The sequence below is a fragment of the Mytilus californianus genome, unplaced genomic scaffold (genome assembly GCF_021869535.1).
Source record: "Mytilus californianus isolate M0D057914Y unplaced genomic scaffold, xbMytCali1.0.p SCAF_15, whole genome shotgun sequence".
Taxonomy (NCBI): domain Eukaryota; kingdom Metazoa; phylum Mollusca; class Bivalvia; order Mytilida; family Mytilidae; genus Mytilus; species Mytilus californianus.
The window spans coordinates 24,392,768-24,417,184 of record NW_026262637.1 but is presented as its reverse complement, the minus strand read 5'-3'; the positions used below and the strand labels follow the sequence as shown (position 1 = coordinate 24,417,184).

Below are 24,417 nucleotides of genomic sequence, written 5' to 3'. Positions count from 1 at the left end.
GCAAATATTGTACAATTGAATATGTAATTTTTACATGATTTTATTTGTTTTTTTTCTAGATTGAGTAATTGTTTTTCTTGTATATTTTTCATGATCATGAAAACAGACTGAAATTTCTTTATAATCAGCACTTTTATCCAGAATAGAGAAATTGTGTTTGATTCCTTCAAGTGGTAACACCATTATCGAAATACTATACTAGCAAAATCATTTATATATACACATGTGTGTATACAGTGAAACTTAATAAGTGTTTTAGTTTTCCTACTTTTGTGCACATTTCAGGGTTTGAAATTAGCAGGGGCCCACTCGCCAATGGCCCCTAAAATTTGGTGTGGGCTACTTAAATTTCTGCTTTTCTTGTATAGGACTATATATGTGGGCTACAAAATTTAAGCTGTGGGCTACCATGCCAAAATTTTAACTTCAATCCCTGCATTTGAGAAACTAACTGAAACATTTTTCAAAATTGTTTTAAACTTGTGTATCAAAATGAAATTGTTTCTATAGCAACACAGTTAAAACTCTAATACCGTTATATATGAATATGTTTCAAATTTTGATGATTACACTAATTTCTACATATTGTATATTTATTTATTTTTTTCTGGCTGCAGAATTAGGTTTTAAAACATTTTTTTTCAAAATTAAAAAAAAAAAAAATTTCTGAAAAAATGAAAACTAAGCATTTTGTATCCATGGTAACAAAATATTGAGACATACTTCCCCATTACTTTTTTGCATCATTGATAAGATAAGACTATGATATTTATGAATTCATGGTTGATTTTAACTCAGGTGTCCGCAAACAATTATGGTGAGCATTCAAAAATGACCTCAAAAGGGTATTTTTTACCTAATGCAAACCACATAAAAAGGGGGGTATATGTGATTATGATTGAAATGGAATATGAAAATATCAGTTATTAAATTACATTAATAAAATGCATATATTTAATAAAATCATAAAACAATATTCAATCTCTCAATTATTTATTATGAAAAATTATGTTGAAAATAGCCTTTTTCAGCTTAAAATCATAGATATTCAGAAGAGGTAAATCTGGTCATCGGTTGCTATGGCAACCGATATGCTTAGCAACCAAAATTTTGCCTTTTTTTGTTTGTTTCATCAAGACTAGTAAGTGTGTGAAGTTTGAAGAAAATCCATGGCCATGCGTGCCACACTCCCTATATAAGAGTTTAAATTGTTACAGAGAACCAGTATTAACATCTAGAAAATGTAAATTGTTCGATCAATTTGTTTTAAATTTCAATTCTCTTTTCCTCTTGCAGTGCAATTTTTTGATAAGACAAAAATCAACAGGTATATATAAAACAAAAGAAAATAATAATAAAAAAAAAATCAAATGATCGAGTTAACTGCTAAAATATTTCTTATACATTTATATTTGGACACATGCTTTAGAAGCATGCACAAATGTATAATAGTTATGTAGTTTTATAAACAGAAGTATAATCCAACCTTCAAACTGAAAACTTTGTCATCAGGATAATAGCAGTCATGACGTTTTATGTCTCCATCATTGAAACTAAATATGACTGAACCATTCAACTTATTCTGAAATATAAAACCATTGAAAATAATGTATCTCAAAATGAATTATCGATTCTTTCAGAAAAAATTAAAGTGTAGTTTTATAATGACTGTGAAAAATGTATCTGTGAACATGCTAGAGAGCACTTCCTTCATTTTTCGCACCCTTTGTAGATCGAAAACGATAGCTCTGTCCTTGGTGTTAAAAAGGAATCCGTGAATTCGCCGATCAAATCCAGATTATACTATGGGATTGGCTATCGATGACCTTAGTGAGTACCCTGCCATAACACATGAGTTTATACCCAGTAAGCAGAGTTCGTACTACTTATTTTTTATTTTTCTGTTTCTATGTTATGAATTTTATTGTTCTTTGTCTGTGCGTATTTTTCCTTTTGGTCGTGGTCTTGTCTTTCTTCGCGATATGCATCCTGATTGTCCTCTTGAAAGTTTCTCATTTTGTTCATACAATTGATTCTAGCTTTGGAATATTTACTGAGAATGATATGTAGAAGATACTGAACCAACAATGTTAAATTCAGGATTATAGCACTTCGGTTTACATAAGCATTTATACGTTAAGGTTCGGAATCGACTAATTTACAATATATTCTTGTTTACTCTCCTTTATTATAGAATTGTGATAAAAAAACTTTTAAATAAAATTCAAATTCTTATATTCTGAAGTGAAAATTAATACCTCTGTAATATCAACTGTATAAATCTTCTTTGAAAAAGTTGGTCCTTTTTGATTTATGTGCATCCTTCTTCGAAAGAAGGACTCTTTAAGCTACAAAAGTGACAAATCATGCCTCATATATAGGTATATAAAGATTTGTACATATTACATGCATGTGTAATACGCAATGGAATCGTAAATAGTTTCCATTTAATTATGCGGAATTTCTTTGATAGTAACTGAAAAAAACTTTTGATAATACATTTGGCATTAGCTTGCATCCGTGTTAATTTAATTTGGTCTTACAGAATAATTTTTGAGTACTTTTAGTTCCATTTTTGCTAATTTCTTTGTGGAGCGTGTTATATAATAGTATCATTGCTATAGAAGTCAATAAAAGTTTGTTCTGGTAAATGGATAAATTTGCCGCGGAGTTTATTTTTTATTTAGCGATTTAGTCTAACTCATGAAAATATCCCATCACACATAAATTTGTTTTTGAAGGAAAATCAGAATTATACAGACAAGAAAAACGACAAACATACTTTTAGTCTTAGATACATGAATTTTTAATTACTGAAAATTCAGTAATTAATGCGTGCTTTCATAATTGCGATTTTTGAAGAATTGACAAAAATGCGAGATTAATTATTGCGATTTCAGGAAAATCTATATAAAGATTTATGTATCAGATTTATGAATGCAAGTTATTATTGTGATATTCAACCAATCGCATTATTCGCATTAATAAAAACCTCGCAATAATTTCTGAATTTACAGTAGTTCTTTTGGCTTTGAACTAGCTGTCAGTAACTGCGAGTTCTCTCAGATCTGTACTTTGTGTCTTTTTTGTTGTGAGTGATGTATAAATACACTGTCACGTCCGGTCTGTGTTTTTGCTAGATGTTTTTTCTACTTTGTATCGATCTGATGAGTAAAGCCCTTTTCAACTGATTTTTATAGATTGTTCTTATGTTGTACTGTTACACCACTGTCCAAGGTTAGGGGAGGTTTGGCGCCTTAAAAAATGTTTAACCCCGCCACATTCTTTATATGACTGTCCCAATCCAGGATCAGTGGTTGTTGTTGTTTCATGTCTGTCATCTTTTTTTTATAAATTGTTTTGTTATATAATAAATTAGGCCGTTAGTTTTCTCAATTGAATTGTTTCGTATCTTTTATATCGAGGCCTTTTAGAACCGACTATACGGTATGGGTTTTTTCATTGTTGAAGGCCGTACCTACGGTTGCCTATAACTGCTTACATCCATTTCATTTGAACTTTGGTGGATAGTTGTCTCATTGGAAATCATACCACACCTCCTTTTTTATATTTACCATTAGGTTTGTTTATAGAAATCACGAATTTAAAATCGGCGAAAATAAGTATCTTTACAGTATATGCATTAGGTGTAATGATGGCTCTACATTAGTTATCACTATTTTTTTGCAGTAGGTTACCTCATACCTATCAATCAATTCATTTCACAGATTGGTTAATAATGTCAAGGCCTTTTATGGCTTACTATACGATATGGATTTTTGTTCATCGTTGAAGGCCGTATGATGACCTATAAATAAATTACCACCAAACATTCAGAATCAGAAAAAGAGAATTATCACGCCTATAATCTACTCACTGATCCACACATTATTCTGCATTCTCCATGAGGCTCTTCCTAAAAAGATAAGTTCCACTTGCTTATCTTTATTTCAGATAACTTTGTTTAATTTATATATACATAACATTTAATGCGGTGTATGCAAGTTTACTGCTTAAAATTATTACGGAATTCAAATTCAAATAAAATACAATCCAGTAAAACAATATTCAATAAAAAATAAAATGATCTTGCATGATTTAACACACTTTATATTAACAATAAAAATATGCTGTAAACAATCATTCAATCACTTACACATTTCTCGTTTAATTGTGTACTGGTCAGTGCTAAACGGATCTCGTTTCCTTGTATGATGAGACCTCCACAGTGTGCCTCAAAAGTTAGAGATGAATTCAAAGTTTTAGGATACGTATAGACAAGTTCCCCTTGAAAAAAAAATATTTGTAATAAAAATATACCAATACACTTACATTTACTATACTTCACTAAATACAAAGATACAATATTATAAGCATCCCAATCCGAGTGTTCCGTGAAAAATTATCAAAAAAATATGAAAAGAAATGAATCTTTACAGATAAGTGTAAGTAACACTATTATGTCAATTATATCCTTAATTGTTGTGAAGCTTGAACACATTGACATAAGTATGTGTATCATCCATATCATTTCTACCCAGAGGGTTTACTAAATTTATCAAACGCTATGAGTTATAATTAGAAAAGTAAAAATAATTTTAAAGATTATAATGATGCAAAGAAAACTTCGTATATTTATCCCGATTGAGTATACATACCTTTTGTTTGGTTGTCATATACAGTAGCGATTGCAGTTTTTGCAAACGCGTTTACATCCGGACAAACACAATCTACAAGTATAAAACGAAACGTATAAAACAACCTTAATAAGAAAGCATTATGTAAAACCTGTGATGAAGGAAAATGGTTGATATTCTCTTCACTTTGAATAAAAAAGGGAAGTGGAGAAATAGTTCAACACACAGTACTTGATAATAGACGAGTATACCTACAGTAAAGCAACTCCTGAACAGTCACAGTCCGCTCGGAATTCGGACGTTACATTCGTCGATATTCCCTGCAGGACGATTGACACGCTTGTTGCACGTTAAGAAAACCCATTGCAGGCTAGGTGTCCATAGATGGCCTACTGCAAGGCACTCATTCTGACCTGACCAATGAAACCTCATACTACAGTGGCAGTACTACCTTCCTGTCCTTCATCCGGTATTTTTTGCTGAACCTGTTTTTGTTATATTTTATTGTCCTGAATATGGGTGAGATATAACCACTGAACGTTAAGCAAGTAACAGTTAAATCAATTGTAGTTGTCGCCAGGTCTAACAAACTGTGAATAAATTTAACAGCAATTTACAATTATTGCATCTTTACCCAACTCCATAAATTACAAAACACATTACCATAGTGATGGATGACAGGAACGGGCGAGGTTTTGATTCGAGACAGGCACTTGGACAAGTGTCCAGTTTAAATTATTTTCGTATCACTTAATCTTTCCCCTTTTGCAATTGCGATCAGTGGAATAAGATAATTCTGTTATAGGCTTTCGTCGATTGGTTGTCTAGTCGGCCACTTTTTAGAGCCTTCTAAATACGTAATTGGTATGAACCGCTGTTTTCTTAAAGATTAGTAAAAAAAAATTGGAAATTCTTCTGTTTTCAGAATATGTTTGCTTGTTTATTATTGATTAAAATGTTATATTATGTTGTTTCCATACATATACATATACTCACATGTAAAACTAAAGATGCAAGAAAACATCAAACATATTTCTCTGATCCAAGCCAACATTTCTATAACTTATTTTGTATTCATAGTATACAAAGGTTTTAGAGGCTGAAATTTAAGATACCAGAGAAATAATATTTTGAAGGTTTATAATACTTTCAATTGTATAGATCATCTTAAGGTTTCCTCAAAATTATGTGTAAAAATATGTTATATCTGTTTCATTTTTCTATATACAAAATATTATATCAAAACAGATCTGTTTGTCATTAGATAGACATTTCTTACAAGATATTGAAATAAACACAGTTTTTTAAATACTTTTGTCTAGTTAAAATAACTAGTAGGTAACGTATGGATCTTTCGAGACGAAGTTGTACTAAAAAGTACGTAGCAGGTAAGTTCGATTTTTCTTAAATAAATTATAATTAATTTATAATTTCTTACTATAGTTGAGAATGAGTCCGTGCTTACGTAAAATTTACAAGAAGGATTGAACAACCCATTAACATTCGACCTTTAAAATTAAAGATTTAGTTTAAATCTACATTAAATATTTCCGTTAACAAGTGGTTGCTGCTCAAATAAAAGAAAACAGAATCTCGACACACAGTAGTAATCTTTGATAAGGTTATCAAAAAGAGAAAATTAATGAAAATCCACCACTTCACATTTGTAATGACTAACTTTTGAAGTTGTCCTGCCTAGTAACTGGATTCCGGGATCACAATAACATTTTTGCTATCCTGATCAATTAAATTTTTTGAAAGGTAATTTCTGTAATTCGTTTAAAACGAGCGCAGCCTTTTGGTTTTCACTACCTCAATTACATTGGTGTTGTTGTAAAAAAAAAGATAGCTTAAAACTAGACAAATCTCGGTTAAATACTCTTTAAACGAAGCTAATATTAGGACAATGATCAGAGATTGACTTTCTGATAACGATAACAGAAGATCGAATACACAAATTGAGATCAATCAATGACTGAAAATATATCTGTAAAAGAGAAACAGTTATGCAGATAACTTTTAATTAAATTGTACTTTATTCTTCACATATTTTGAGTTAGTTTAGATTTGACAATAAACATATCGACATTTCAATGTTTTCAATAGATTTTCATGGTTTTAAAAATGTTATATCTTATATTTCGCAGTTTTATGAAAGTCTATCAAGTTACACAAATTTAGTTTGTAAAGTATCGTAAATCACCAATTCCAACTCTAGAAGTGTACTGTAAAAATGGATTGTTCCATGTGTAAAGAGAAATGGGAGATTTATGAAAATTGTCGTAAAAAAGTTAAGTTCAATGGTAGAAATAAAACTTCATTTAATTTTCCTACTTCATTTTTTTGGAAGTCGTATATTTAATCTAGTCCTGCAAAGAATGATCCTCTGTTGCAGTTAAGTCTGCCTCATATCTTGACTTACATCTAGAAATTGACAATGAGGGCCGGTTGAAAACAAAACTTTACGACAAAAGGGATAATTTCAACTTCCCAATTGTGAACTTTCCATTTCTATGTAGCAACATTCCAGCAACGCCTGCACACGGAGTATATATCTCCCAATTTATACGATATTCCAGGGCTTGTATTTCCTATCATGATTTCCTTGATAGAGGGTTGCTGCTCACAAGGAAGCTATTAAACCAAGAGTTCCAAGTGGTGAAGTTGAAGTCATCCCTTCGTAAATTTTACGGACGCCATCACGAATTGGTTGACCGTTATGGAATATCCGTTTCACAGATTATACCGGATATGTTCCAATTGTCGTAACTACAATCCCGTCCCCCTTTCCCCGAAGGTGACCATGAGTAATGCGACGGGTGCCACATGTGTAGCAGGATCTGCTTACCCACAGTTTTTGGTGAGTTTTGTGTTGCCCAGTCTTTAGTTTTATATGTGTTTTGTGTACTGTTGTTTGTCTGTTTGTCTGTTTGTCTTTTTCTTTTTTAGCCATGGAGTTGTCAGTTTATTTTTGACTTATGAGTTTGAATGTCCCTTTGGTATATTTCGCCTCTCTTTTACAAACATTAAATATAATAAACAGATATCTTTATCTTTAACGGGAAACTTAATACCAAAATTTAGGATAAAAGAGATGATTTTTCATTTCCGATTGTTAATTATCCATTTTTAGCTCGTGTATGAAACAACGTATTTGATTTCAACGAAAGAAATCTCTGTATTACTGAAAAATTATTACACCAGGGTTTTCGATATCACAAACTAGTAAAAACATTTACTAAATTTTATCATCGGTACAAGGACATCATTCGTAAATATAAATCAACATGCAGACATCTTATACGTTCAGGTATTTCACATCCAATATTTTATGGTAATATTCTTTACAAAGCACAAAAATGTCGGCATTCACCTCAAAAGCTAACCAAACCTTAAAACAGACTTATTCGGAAAGGATATAGTTACGATACTGTTGTCAAGTCATTAAGGATTGCATATTTTGGTTTTAATATTGATTCACTCATAGGGTCTTTGCATCGGAAATAAACACATTTATTCTAAAACCAGTTGTTGGCATGATACGGGTTATGTTCTTCTCATATATTTTATGATGGTATGATACTAAACCCCTAACGGGAGGGATTGTACTTGATTTTCATATGAGGAAGACATAATCTCTCAATCAGTTTAATTGAGGTTTGGAGCTGGCATGTCAGTAACTGCTAGTAGTCCTTTGTTAATTTATGTATCATTGTCATTTTACTTAGTTTCTTTTGTTACCTATTCTGACATCGGACTCGGACTTCTTTTAAACTGAGTTTTACTGTGCGTATTGCTATATGTTTCTTTTTTCTACATTGACTAGAGGTATAGGGGGAGGGTTGAGATCTCACAAAACATGTTTAACCCCGCCGCATTTTTGCGCCTGTCCAAAGTCAGGAGGCTCTGGCCTTTGTTAGTCTTGTATGTTTTTTAATTTTAGTTCATTAATATGTTTTGGAGTTTAGTGTGACGTCAATTTTCACTGAACTAGCACACAATTTCATTTAGGGGCCTGCTGAGGACCACCTCCGGGTGCGGGATTTTCTCGCTGCATTGAAGACCCATTGGTGGCCTTCGGCTGTTGTCTGCTCTTTGGTCGGGTTGTTGTCTCTTTGACATATTCCCCATTTCCATTCTCAATTTTATGTTCAGGAGGGGTATTTGCAAAAATTGCAGTTGGAAGAAGAATTTCTTCGTCTGGCAGTAAGACATATTCTGAAGGCTGTACGAGGTGTATTAATCTGCATTCACGTCCGTTACATGGATGTTTAACTTGATGGTTCGTATCGGGAGAATGTCAAGTTAACAAAACCTTGTTAAAAAAATCTCCAAGGCGTCTGTAGGTTGCCTAATGTAAGGTTTAATTTGTGCCCCTTTTCAACTAACCCCCTTTCCAAATCACAATTCAAGTTGTCTGCCCTTTTACCCCGAATTTATGTCAAAATGTGCCACTGAACGACACCTGAACAGACGTAGACATTTATTGATTACAACATCATAAAGAAACATTATAAACTTTGTGTGCATAATGATATTTGTATTCGACGGGGCAAAACATAGACCCAATTTCCTAAGTAAATACCCATATTGTAAAGATTCCAATTAATAATATGATTCAAGTGTCAACCTGTTCCAATAATTAGGTTTAATGCACATTGATATCACAAAATACCTACGAACAAGTTCAATATTAAGCTGTTAGGCGAGTGAGTGCCTTATATCAGCTAACCTGTTTCATATAATGTGAACTACATAAAACTCATATGTACATTGACTATCTCATTTATCGGGTTATATTGGTGTTATTTCATGGTCATTACAATGGTTTGTTATTAAGCTCCTCAGAAGCAGATAAAAAACAGTTGAATTTCTAATACTGAGATAAAACGTAATGAAGTTTGATATATAGGAGGAGAAAAGATGTATTATAATCTGCTAACTCTTATGGAGCACATGAAATCATCTCTGGTTTGTGCTGGGATTTGTGTTGCTCAGTCTTTAGTTTTGTTTTAAGCACGAAGTGTTTTATAGACCTTTGTTTGTCTTTTCGTCGTTTTTCGTATATTGCCATGTTTTAGTAGGTTTCTCTTCGACTTGTGAGATTTGATTCTCATTTTGGTTATCTTTTTTACATTTTAGAAATAACAGATCATTTGTAAAGAATATATGAAAGAGAAGGTATGATAAGACACTGCTTTGGTTCACTGAAATAGACTTAAAAAAGTTAAGTAAATACTATATTTCAGAAGATCATCACAAGACATTATCGGTGCATGTATTAATAATATGTTTTACAGTTTTGCTTCGAATTTTTTTCTTCATGCATTTTCGGGAAAAGTACAAAAACCGAAAAACAAGTTTTAACATTTTCAGATGTTTCAATTAGTATTCGAATACGAGCAACTATCTTACAAACAATATTTTACAGTACGATATACTTGTATTAAAACGATTAAGGTATCTTTTTTGTTCAGGCTGTTGCTAATATCTAGCTCGTTATTTTACAAAGCTCTCGATGTCAAATGTCATTGTGTGTCAAAATTATGTCAGTTATATAATGAAAAAACAACAAAAATAATTAATAATAACATGTTTATGACGTCACAGGACGTAGCAAGTGACAATCCTGCACTCCATTGTCCAGTCTTATTCGTTTTTTTTACTTATCAAATTAATTCATCTATTACAAGTAAATTAAGATAATTCTGAAAGAATTGTAGAATGTATAGTTTCTTGCAATTGAAAAAAAAACATATGATGGACCTTATCAAATGCCCTCTGTTTCAACTCTGCGATTGCATGCAATATCTCACCCGAATTATTAAAAGAAGGCAAAATGAAAACGTCTATGCTTATTAAAATGTTCTATTCAAATGACTTAAAAGTGTCTATATCTCACCTTTACCCTAAACACAATCATACCACCTGATGATCGAAAGTATGACCTTCAATAGTATTCAAATTTATCTACTAGCTAGATATCATTATTCTATTAAGTTTTATTTCTTAAATTTGAAAATTAACTTACATTTGTAATATTAACATGGGTCCAACAATTAATCGCTTTAGCCCACACCTTTTTTCAACTATTTTCGAAAGAAAACACATATATAAAGGATTGTATAGAGTAAATACGTCTCTTCGTGTTGTCTTTTTTGTTGTTTCAGCTCATTTGTGCTACCTTTCTCTTTTTCACTGACGGGGAATATATACGTCGCACTGAGCATCCGGTGCAATAGAATAGACACTGTTTAATGTATCAGTCTGAATTTTGGTATTAATAGGATGCCTAAAACACCGGAAGTTGCAACAGTTGTCGTGATAAGGATTCTCTCAGTCGTAATTCAAATTATCGACAAATAAAAAGAAAGATGTCTGACAGATCCGAAAAGCGTTTACACTTTCCAAATTATCAGACATGCTACAGACCATGTATGAAGACATTCTGTTTAGTAGTACTAGAGAAAAGCGTGACAAAATTATATATTAATTTCATTCAACATAGTAAATTAAAGAAGAATGTGTCTGAGGACACGAATGCCCCCTGCTTTTCAAACGAAAATGGGACGATTGGAAAGACAGAAGGTCAAGGGTTACACTTAATACCCTCTTCGCCTTGCGGCGGGAGCATAAAAACAAACTAATGGCAAACCGGAAACGGGTGCCTGACACTCCTAGAGTGGGGGATAAAAGGTCATGAATCACACAAGCAATTAAAAATCAAGCAAAGCTGTAATCACTAACCATACAATGTACATATAACTGGTTTTAAACTGAAGCACTGTGGGATGGTTTGTATGTGTTACTATAGATGTCCAGCCTGTGATTTCTTATGACGGTTTTGAATAAAAGGATATGTCAGATATACGTTAATAAAAAAGCAATCAATAACACAAACAACCAAATGACAGCTTAAATAAAGGACACAAAGTCTTCAACAAAAGACAGAAATATTTAAAACATGTCCAGTTCTAAATCGTTCCGAGTCTAAAATTTTAACAAATTAAACAGAAAAAAAATATGAATCATGTCTAACAAAAACACGGACACTCTTACTAAACTTATCAAAGCAACAGACTCAGACAACGCCTGAAACGGCCGAGAAAGGTTACTGTAAATTACGTACTGTTTAAATGTTATTGTAATCCGTATGCGCTGTAAATTGAAATGTTTTAGTTCATAGGAAAAAGACGTCAGAGAATAGTCTGTGTGTATACAATAAATCTCATGTCATTTATTTTATATTCTATGTTTTCAACATAAAACAATAATGTTTGATGGTTAATTGCAAAATGAATGCAGTGTTTTTGGAATTATTAATTTACTTTTAACAAAAACAAAAATAATGCTGATTACATATTATGCATACAAACTTGATTTTTGGAAGGAAACGAACATTAATTGTTTTTCCATCACCAAATACAATAAACTTTACAAATAAATACAAATACCTTTTAGTAACTGATGAAATACAATCCCTTCATAATTATTCCATATAGAAATGTTACAATGACGGAAATCATTTATGCCTCAGTGTTTATCTTTCCATTGAATATACACACCTTATCTCACGGTTATTGAGGAGACCACTGGCTGGCAACCGTACAATTTTGATAGGGAATTACGTTCAAAACTGTATCTGTGTTTGTTAAAATAATATAAACAAATCTCTTTATGTTTCAATTTCACTTGTGTGTGGGGAGCTTAACTTCAGTTTGTTTATTTTATCTCGTTTGCCATGATTGGTCTCAACACCGTAAGGGAAAATGTATGTACTCATTAATGATAATCTTTGACATTTTTCTTGTGTTACAATGCACTTAAGATGTTTGTTTTTAACAGAAGTATTAAAACAATATACTAAATTTGGACCAATTTACCTGGAGGTTTATCATTCTAGTATGTTTAATCCATCTTAATACAGAACACATAAGCATTTCACATACATTGTAAATACATTCACTGTTTGAGAATCACAATAAAGCATATGAAAAACCAGGAATCGTGCAATTATTTGGCAGATTTTTTTTAATGATATTTTTTGGATGAATTGTATCAAGTTTTATAAATGAAAACTTCAGAACTATCTTACTTTTTTGTTTTGTCACTAGCTAAAAACAAAGAAAAAGGATGTTTTTTTATTTCTTTACATGCAACTCTCAAAACATAAAATACATTTTATTTCTAAAAATGCTTCAGAGCAGTAGTTAAAAGAGATTAAACAAAAAAAGATTTTATCTACACGTCTATATATATATAAATGAAGTAAAGAAAGACAAAACCACTTGTCAACACATTGGAACACCATTATTGTTTTTCTTAAACTAAACTCAGCAATATAAATATGTACAATAGAAATTATGCATCAATAGTTTGAGGAATTCACAAAATCTGTTTAATAACAACACTAAAAAAAACCTAAGAAATATTAATCAAACTTCTCCAATCATGATAGAGGATTTGTTCTTTGGAAAGTTAGAACTGTTATAAACCATTCTTTAGAAAGCTGTAGTTTCTTCTTCGACAAGAAGCAAACTAGTATCATCTTGATTTATATCCATTACATTATTGATTGTTTCAATTTCAGTCGTCTGTTCTTCTCCGTCTACTGAATCTTCAGGAGTTTCGTTTTCATTCGATAAGACGTCATTTTGATCGTCAACATCAGTTTTTAAAGGCTCAAATTTGTTCTCTTCACTGTCCAATACAACTGTAGAAAAACGTACCTGTTTCTCATTATAATCAATGTCTGGTTCTTCGTCTAGAACATCAACACTATTTTCATCAATATGCTCGACCTTTGCTGTATTGTAGTCTATGTCTTGGTCTTCAGTTTTATCAAGAGACATTATAAACTCACCCGACTCTTGATCAAGTACTTGGTCATTATTTTCTTCTATAGGTATTTCATTTTCACTGTTTTTATATTCAGCTTGTGGAAAACCTGAACTTTCATTCAATGTATCTTTAACCTCTTCATTGACGGTAAGATATTCATTTTCATTCAATTGCTCATTTTCAGATTTGATCTTATTGATATCGATGTAATCTGCTTTTGGAGGATATAAACCTGGCCCGGTGCCATTAGAAACATGTTGCGCATTTTCATCATCAAGATTCTGAACATCTTTGCTGTCTGTTACTGTATCTACGATATGGTAGTCTGAAGCTGGTGCTTTATTTTCCTCCATGTTCAACAAATCATTTAACTGACTAAGCTGACGTTCCGCCTCATCAGTTGTTGACAAAGCGTTTATTTCAGTCATGTCGATGGTTTCGTTATCGTTCTGAAATGCTGGATTAATACTTCCCAATGCGTTTGATTCTGAAATTGCCTGTTCATTGCTATTTTGAGAACCGTCATAGTCTGATGTTTTTTCTCGTTCCTCTCCAAGTTCAACTGTTACTTCTATCGACTGTGTAGAAATACGATCAGCTACATGACTTTTCTGCTCGTCTATAGGTTCTTTTTCCTCATTAACAGACGAGACTGATATTTGATCCAATGATCTAAATAATAAATGTAGGTCATTAATCTCTAAAATACATAACACTTTATAACAAGAGTGCACACGCTGAAATGTCTTGCCTGTTTTACTGACCATTGATTTTATGTTGAAAGTCTGAGTAAAGTATCACATAAACTTAACATTTTTAAAGATCCATGACAATGACGTCAAGGTCAGATAAAAACTGTCACACAGACATGTACACCTTACAATTATTCCATACACCAAATATAGTTGACCCATTGCTTATGGTTATCAAAAAATAGTCCAAAACACAAAAACTAAACGTTAACATGAAAACGAGGTCAAGGTCAGATGATACTGGCTAGACAGACATGTTCACCTTACAATCATTCCATACACTAATTATAGTTGACATATTGCTATGGTAATTGAAAAACAGACCAAAACGCAAAAACTTAACATTGACCAATGAACCATGAAAATGAGGTCAATGTCAGATGACACCGGCTAGACAGATATGTACACCTTACAATCATTCCATAAACCAAATATAGTTGACTATTGCTTAAAGTACTTGAAAAATAAACCAAAACACAAAAACTTAACATTGACCAATGAACCATGAAAATGAGGTCAAGGTCAGATGACACCAGCTAGACAGACATGTTCAACTAACAATCATTCCATACACCAAATATAGTTGACCTATTGCTTACAGTACTTGAAAAATAGACCAAAATACACAAAATTAGCAATGACCAATGAACCAAGAAAATGAGGTCAAGATCAGATGAAACCTGCCAGTCTGACATGTACCCCTTACAAACATTCTAAACACCAAATATAGTTGACCTATTGATTACACTACTTGAAAAACAGACCAAAACACAAAAAATTAACAATGACCAATAAACCATGAAAATAAGGTCAAGGTCAGATGAAACCTACCAGTCTGACATGTACCTATCATTCCATACACCACATATAGTTGACCTGCTGTTTGTAGTATCTGAGAAACGGACCTAATCACGTAACTTTAATCTTGATCACTGATCCATGAATTGAGGTCGAGATCAGGTTATCCCTGTTTGAAGGACATGTAGATGTTGAAAGGAACCAATATACCAAATATAGTTAACCTATTACTCATAATAAGTGAGAAATTCACATGACAAAAAAACTGTAATTTTTTTTTCAAGCAGTCGCTGAACCATGAAAAAAAGGTCAAGGACAATGGGCATATGACAGACGAAAACTTCATAAAATAAGGTATCTGCATAGAAGGTATGTAGCATCCAGGTCTACTGAAAATAGAAAGCTTTATACAAATAGTTGACGTCGCCGCCGCCGAATAGTAATACCTATGTCTCGCATACTGCGACTTTCGTCGCAGGCGAGACAAAAATGTATAACAAAAATACCGAACTCCAAGTCAAATTCCAAAAGGGGAAAGTATTATAAAAAGCGCTTATGTTTTACATATTTTTTTTTTAGTTTTTACTATTCACCGACAAAGGCAAACACACAAGCGAAATAATAAATTGATAAATAATTACTACCTTAAATTATTTTGTAAAAAAAAATGAAATTAGAATAGTTGTTTTAAATTTGTTCTTTCAACGTGGTTTTTGTTTTTGGTTTTACCAAGGTTTTCATATTTTGCCTTAGCATTTCATATGAAAATCTTGCATTTACAGTGTTCAGTTTGAAAATCGTTTTAACAAACAATTCTAAAACCACGTAAAAAATTCTAAATCTTCAGATTATGAATATAGGTGAATTTGAATGAGAGTTACCTTTTCCTTGTTTTGAATATAAACATAGTTGCAAGAATGCCTCCGATAAGTATAACGACAGCTAATATGACCAAAGCAATCTGTGATGCTGAGAAAGACGACTCTTTTGATTCAACAGTTGATGTAATTTGTTGTAAAAATAGCGCTTGAATAGCTTCCATATTTTGTAAAACAATCCTGAAATGATATTATAAAACTCAGAAGGATATCAACTTGAGAGTGCATTTTAGCATAAAAACTGTACTTGTATAAAGTTGATATTGATTCCTAAATGAACTTTACACTTTTACCTGACAAATATTCATTTAATTGTATTATTAGAGTAAAAAAAAATACTAAATGCACGTAGTGTGCATTTCGAAAACGTTTTTTTAGTCAGATGTTCTCGCTATCATTTATTGGAAGTCAAAAAGTATTAACCATTTAAAGTAATGAAACAAAAAAAATAATACAAATATGACTGCAGAAATGAAAGGAAAGAGTATCAGAATAAAATAGATATAAGAAGATGTGGTATGAGTGCCAATGAGACAACTCTCCATCCAAGTCAAAATTTATAAAAGTAAACCACTATAGGTCAAAGTACGGTCTTCAACACGGAGCCTTGGCTCACACCGAACAGCAAGCTATAAAGGGCCCCAAAAAAAACTAGTGTAAAACCATTCAAACGGGAAAACCAACGGTCTAATCTATATAAAAAACGAGAAACACTTATGAACCACATCAACAAAAAAGCACATTACGTCAGGATGATAACTTTAGAGTTTATATTTCTTGTCAGCTAAATTTTTCTCAAGTATCAATATAAAATTAATATCTTGGTTAGAAACACTAACTACTGCGCATGTTTTAATCCTGTTGTCTTGCAGTCCACCAACAGAGGTGGTACCAATACAACATTGAAAGATATGAAATAAAACACGTACATGAAATACATATTAAAGGCAACAGAAGTTTACAGAAGTTCAAATCTCTTAAATCCATTAAAAAGATACAAGCGTAGGTAACCCCCCCCCCCCCCCCCCCCCCAAAAAAAAAAAAAAACCATCTGAAGGAGTCGCATGATTCATCAGTTAGAATAACATTTAATTGAGGAATCCTGAAAATAATTGAACAATTGTCTTTTTATAAGACAAAAACCAAATAAATATATTAAAGTAATGTAAATTTTATCACTTGAATATCTGCAAGTAAAAGCCAAAGGTTTAAGCATATGGTGTTTCTTTGGACTTACGGCAATTAACCCTGTGCTAAAAAAGGGTAGCTGTTTGTCATGTCGGGGTCCGTACGTGGTCTGTTGCAAGGTAAACTTTCTGTCTCATTCCAATGAAAGGCAAAAGATACCAAAGGGACTTTCATAAGTCGAAAATAAACTGACAACGCAATGTCAAAAAGCGAAAAAGACCAAAAGACAAAGAACTGTACACCAAAAAAAAAAGTAAAGACTGAGCAACACGAACCCCAACAAAAACCGGGGGTGATCTCCGGTACTTCGGAGGGATAAGCAGATCCTGCTACACATGTGTCACACGTCGTGTAACTCATGTAAGTTCAAACCCGGCGATAAATTAATTAGGTAGGTGACATTCAAGGAAAAGAGAAAGGGATTGCGGTTCCGACAATTGGAACATATCCGTTGTCATCAGTTAATCAGATATTCCATAACGGTCAACTAACTCGTGATGGTGTCCGTGAAAGTTTTGAGTTTTAAGGGGATAATTTCATCTTCAACACTTAGAACTCTTGGTTTAATAGCTTACTTGTGAGCAACAACCCTCTATCAAGAAAATCATGATAGGAAATGCAATTCCTGGAATATCGCATCAACTGGGAGATATATACTCCATATGCAGGCGCTGCTACATTATATTGAAATTGAAAGCTGAAATGATTTCTTTTGTCTTAAAGTTTTGTTCTCAACCGACCCTCATTGAAATGTCTAGATGTAAGTCAAGATATGAGGCAGACTTAACTGTAATTTCAAATTCAATGAGATAGATAAGTTCAACATAGTCACCAAACTTTGAATTATATAGTGAGAAGACATTATTTATATAGCGAAAAAATGAAGTTGAAGGATAATGCTAGCTTCTTTTTTGTTCTTCTTAAGAAGCTCCTGTGTGAATTCAACTTCATATGAATAAAGGAAGAAAACGACAAGAAGAGGAACACATTTGTATTCCATGGGATGCTGATTGTTTGTTGAAAAACACCACCTCCAAATATAAAATAATATGTTGTCAATCAACAAATCAAGCATCTTGAAAATGCCAGTTTCAGAGATTTATTTTTTTTAATCACAATGTTTTTTTTACAGAGTACGATTTGTTCCCCTTAAGTCAAGGTACTTGTATCTACGTTAGCCAATCCTTTTTTTTATGAATCAATGCGGGACCAATTCTTTCAATTTGTCTTTTAGTTTGGAGTGAGGAATACTTGTGTAAAGGGTAGAAAAGTCAAATGTTTTAATACTATTGCACGATGAAAGAGTCTTCGATTGTATGTACTACTTCCGAACTTTTGAATTCTTTAGTATCACGCCATCTCTAGATCTAGAATAGGTAGTTTCACAATAACTCTGTAGCCTGGATTTGACTGCTGATAAAATTTCTTTTAATAATTTTAAAAGAGGTTTCGTAGAGCACTTAGAAGACCCAGCATTATACCCTTAGTGCTGTGAAAATTCCGCAATTCATTCGAGTCGACCATCTTTGCAGAAGCTACGTATATAATTTATTTATTTTAGAGTTTTGTACTTGATATGCCTGAAATACTTGCCTTTAGACTTAAGCATACTACTATCATTCAATTAGACAGTTTGCTTGTTTGAATGGTTTTATATTTTTATCATGTCCGGGTCTTTTAAAGTGTGCTTTGCGGTATGGGTTTACGCATTGTTGAAGGCCATACAGCTACCTATATGTGCTAACTTCTACGTCGTGTGGTCTCTGATGGAGAGTTGTCTCATTGACAGTCATACCACAACTTTTAATTTTTACATTTTATAAAGAAAATAAATATTATCCGGTGACATGTATCCAGTATTAGCGTATAATCAATTTAGAAGATATAAAAGACTGTCAAAGCATATACGAACTGATATCATGAAAAGTAACGGCTAATTATATATTTATATACCTTTGAAGTTCGTCACTTGGTAAAACAGTCCCTGTCCGATTCGTTGCAGAAATATCCATTAAAGATCTTCAATATAAATCAAGAAAAATATGAACCCATAGATGAGAAAAAAAAAATGCATTTGTGTTAATGAAAAATTAAAGTTTTACTTAAACTTTTAATTTGAGAAATATTCGTTGTATGCCTACCTCTTCCAATAAACGGAATATCTATGAAAGTAAAAACATAAGTTAATCTGTTTACTCATGTGAACTGGACTGAACAGAAATATAACCTAGGCTTGGCATTATTTTGCGCTTGAAATGGACGTATAATGTTTGACAGTGATTTTGAGAATGGTAGTAGTTTTGTGCAGTCATGTACTGTTTGTAATTGAAAATCATGATGAGCTAAATCAGAAGGAAGTAATTCTTAACAAGAAATACCTTGATTGTGCTATGTCATTCTTGTATATATGTACGGGAACAACATCTTTAATTGTTACGTCTAGTGAGAGAATCGTACTGAGTTTTCTGTAATGTATTAAATACATGATACATAATTTTTTTTAATTCCCTAAACTATTAAAATAACATAGAGAAATCGGAATAAGTGAAATAAATAAAAATATAATATATTTATTATCATAACCACAAGGTTTGACTGGGAAATAAAAATATTGTCATTCCTGGGCTCCACCCGCCCCAGTAGTAAAACCTTTTTGAGGTGGAGCGTCCATTTGACTGTGCTGGAATTATAATCTTTGGTAAGAATAGGGACGTTAGATCTGAAACCTCCTGCAGGGTGAGTACCCCGCTATCTGCACGTTTACGAACAATCGAAACAAGTCCCTGAGGTCCTTGTAGATGACCTGGTGCATGCCAAACATTCTGCGTCTATTTAATACACGGGGTTTTCCATTGCATTAGTAATCGATTTTTTTTAGTCTGAAACAGTCTTTTTATTCTGAACAGTTCTTAAAAGACTGAACAATAAATGATAATGTCATTATCAGTTTTTTTCTCAAATTTCAGCCTTATGCACAGCGGTAAATTCAGGACTGTTCAGACCTTTCGCTTTGAGTCAATTAAGATCTGTTCACTCTATGTTTAGACTGTTCAGTAGTTGTTTATTTACCTGTACAGATCAAAAATATACTGAATTGTCTGAAAAGCTGCTGAAAAGTCCTGAATTGACTGAAAGTGAATTGTCTGAATAGTATTGAATTTACCGCAGTCAATTAACCCGAAAATTGACTGAAAGACTTAACATAACTTTATAACTTATTGTTCAGACTTCAGATGATGTCAAGATCAAAATGACTGTGTCAGTCTAAAATTCGTAAATTAGTATTGGCATTCTAACTATCCCGCTCTTCGACCCTAACGTTCCACCTTACAGAACATACCTATTGTATAAATCGTTATTTGTTCTCGTCCTGGATATTCATGAAATAATTGCCTCGGGAAGTTAAGGAAGCAAGAAACAATCAATCGATCAGTTATTATCTTACAGTGACTAAATTGACAGATAATCATTTGCCTACTGTTACTACAGTTATATATGTATTTGCCTTAAAAATAATAGTTAAGTAGAAAAGTATAAAATCAAATGTTAATCAGATCGACTTAAAACAATATGTTACCTCTCATATTCTAACTGCTGTCTTTTCAACAACGATGCTTTAACTGGAGTTTCGATTCTTACAAAAGCGTTATTTGCAATTGTTCTTGAAACCTGCAGAAGATAAAGTAAAGCTTTTAAGGTTATATTGTAGGATCAGCCTGCGGTTAAGATGTCTCTGCATGGTGTTTTCCTTCTTGTCTTACTGAAAATTATCTGTAGGTGTTTTTCTCTAGCATATACAAATGGAAGTTTTGAAAGGTAATACCAATTGTGAAATTCTAAAAAAGAAAAAGAAGAGGCGGAAGATACTAAAGGGACACTCAAAACCCATTAGTCGAAAACAGACTGACAACGCCATTGCAAAAAAAAAACCCGATAAATAATCAAAAAATCAAAAGACAAACAACAGTCTACAAACACTTCATCGTAAAATAAAGACTGAGCAACAAGAACCATAACAAAAAAATAAACCGGGAATGATGTATAAAGAATAAAGCACTACCTCTTTCAATTGCTTACAAAATTTTATTTTATTAGATTTTAGTAAATATTATTTCTAATGGAATTCTTGAGTAACAAAAACTTTGACTGCATGACTTCATATATTTTGAGGGGAGAAAACTCAACAATTTACTTTGAGAAATGTTCTAACCAAACATATTATGTTTCCGATTACCTACAAATTCATATATAAGACAAGAAGTAGTAATTGCATCAGAAAATGATCAACCGTAATATACTGTATAACTGACAGAAAACCAGCCTCAATTTTACTATTGCAAAAATTATAATTTCATGCTAATGCGTGTTATACAGCTTGACAATATGCAATATTTACTCGTTATGCTTTAAATTGTCATTTTTTAATAACAGTAAATGTAGTGATTTGATAAATCGTTGATTTTCTTAAATCAGGGTATCGTTAATAGTGTATGACTGCTTTATCTCATGATTTGTCAGGGCCGTTGCAGCCAGATCGGCTGGTACAGAGGTCATTTTGAGGGGAAATAATGCTCTTTTGTTACAAAAGTATGTTTTAATATTCAAAATGATAAATTGATATTCCGATGTATTTCATTTAAACAGTACATCAAACTGATATGGACTTAAAATAAGTATTTAAATCTAATACTGTAAAGGGGTTTACTGTAAAAAGACACACATAAAACAACAGGGCTGGTAACAATGCAGACCTGCCTGCCAAAAGAACTCGTTCGATCAGTTGGTATGTTAAAGATAAAGCCAACTCGATGAATTGCTAAGTTCCGAAGTAGAATTTTTACAGGTACTCCCCTCATTATTCCTCTTTTCAGATATACTACATTCTACTTACATAAACATTGCATGATGATTGCAGTGGTGGGTCGCCCTTATCCCTGGCAATAACTATAAGTTGAAATAAATCTTTTCCTTGTGGAAGATCAATGCCAGAAAGAGATATATTTCCGGATGTTTTGTTAACTGTGAAATAGGGAGACAGTCTGAAATTAAAAACATATCACCTCTTACGTATTTTGTTATTTATTTTTAACAATGAATTGAACTAACACGAGAAAAAATATCTATCACGAAAAATTTCCCTAATGAACGTTGTTGAATTGATATTCCTTAACTAAGTGCCAATGCATGAACACTAAAACAAAACAAAACAAAGAGTTAGCTTTTGCTCAAGTTTATCAGTATGCCCTTAAAAATGAACTAAACTTTAATCGAGTCAGAGAATCTAAGAGGCAAATAAAAATAATTTTACAACACCAAATTATAAAAAAAAAAACAAATGGAGGCTCTAGAAATTATGAGTGTGTTGCTTAACTGAATCAATGTGCATCTTCATCAATAACCTCTCTCGAACATTGTAAACTAGAATTTGATTCATGACTAAAATTTCTTTTTTTTTTATCGATCTTGTGTTGGTGATAATTCTTGTCTGTATATACTATAGTTTTTAGTTTTTACCTAAAGCAGAAAAAAGTTTAAAAATGGTCCTTCAAGTGCAATTACTCCTCGAAGAGGAAGACTGATAATTTCAGCATTGCTGAACTATTTGTCAATTTTGTCTAGCTGAAAAATTTTGCAGTTTACAATTTCTCTAAGTTTCCAATAGATTTTGGCAAAAACGTGAAAAGGGGGGAAATCGTGATAAAAGGGCAACAATTTCTGTAATAAGACTAACTATTTCGATTTTGTTGTGCTGCTGATCGTTTTTGCTTTTTAAGATATTTTTTATTCTTTTGTCGTATTTGCCACAAAAAAAGCAAAGCTGGGTAAAAATCACCAATAAAGGGCTGTAATTCCTATAAGTACTCTTTTCTTTCTATTTCAGGTTTTTCTCTATCCATTATAGTTTTCAAAATAGCATGCAAAACTGACAAATGTTGGTAAAAATCTTTATTCATCGATAAATAAATCCTACAAGTAGTCGTTTGACAGTTTTGGTCTAATGCATGATAGGTAGATCTTGACATTCTAAACATTTCTCCCTTGTCATATTTTTTTTAATCTTTAATGAATTTCAAGACAATAGACAAACATACATTTTATGTCTTCTTTGACTGTTCATGACGTTAAAATACTAAATCCCTTGGATGTGTTTTAGTTGATTGCAGTCTCTGATGCATGATTTTTTATTATTAATTATTTTGGCTTTTAACTAGCTGTCAGTAACTGCGAGTACTCTCAAATCGTACTTTCTTTTTAATTTGACCTGTTGATACTATTTATAATGACAAAAAAGGCAAAGATGGGTAAAAATCACCAATAAAGGGCTGTAATTCCTATAAGTACTCTTTTCTTTCTATTTCAGGTTTTTCTCTATCCATTATAGTTTTCAAAATAGCATGCAAAACTGACAAATGTTGGTAAAAATCTTTATTCATCGATAAATAAATCCTACAAGTAGTCGTTTGACAGTTTTGGTCTAATGCATGATAGGTAGATCTTGACATTCTAAACATTTCTCCCTTGTCATATTTTTTTTAATCTTTAATGAATTTCAAGACAATAGACAAACATACATTTTATGTCTTCTTTGACTGTTCATGACGTTAAAATACTAAATCCCTTGGATGTGTTTTAGTTGATTTCAGTCTCTGATGCATGATTTTTTATTATTAATTGTTTTGGCTTTTAACTAGCTGTCAGTAACTGCGAGTACTCTCAAATCGTACTTTCTTTTTAATTTGACCTGTTGATACTATTTATAATGACAAAAAAGGCAAAGATGGGTAAAAATCACCAATAAAGGGCTGTAATTCCTATAAGTACTCTTTTCTTTCTATTTCAGGTTTTTCTTTATCCATTATAGTTTTCAAAATAGCATGCAAAACTGACAAATGTTGGTAAAAATCTTTATTCATCGATAAATAAATCCTACAAGTAGTCGTTTGACAGTTTTGGTCTAATGCATGATAGGTAGATCTTGACATTCTAAACATTTCTCCCTTGTCATATTTTTTTTAATCTTTAATGAATTTCAAGACAATAGACAAACATACATTTTATGTCTTCTTTGACTGTTCATGACGTTAAAATACTAAATCCCTTGGATGTGTTTTAGTTGATTTCAGTCTCTGATGCATGATTTTTTATTATTAATTGTTTTGGCTTTTAACTAGCTGTCAGTAACTGCGAGTACTCTCAAATCGTACTTTCTTTTTAATTTGACCTGTTGATACTATTTATAATGACAAAAAAGGCAAAGATGGGTAAAAATCACCAATAAAGGGCTGTAATTCCTATAAGTACTCTTTTCTTTCTATTTCAGGT

At 32.1% G+C, this 24,417-nt stretch overlaps 1 protein-coding gene across 1 annotated transcript in view; it reads right to left on the bottom strand.

Annotated features, from left to right (window-relative positions):
* Positions 1-24,417, bottom strand: part of LOC127726006 (uncharacterized) — a 158,985-nt gene that overhangs the window by 28,132 nt on the left and 106,436 nt on the right. Inside the window, exons 4-5 of the mRNA XM_052233304.1 lie at positions 13,367-14,150; positions 1,487-1,582 (exon numbers count right to left, since the gene is read on the bottom strand). Of these exons, the coding sequence (XP_052089264.1) occupies positions 1,487-1,582; positions 13,367-14,150 (880 nt within the window). The remainder of the gene's footprint in view (positions 1-1,486; positions 1,583-13,366; positions 14,151-24,417) is intronic.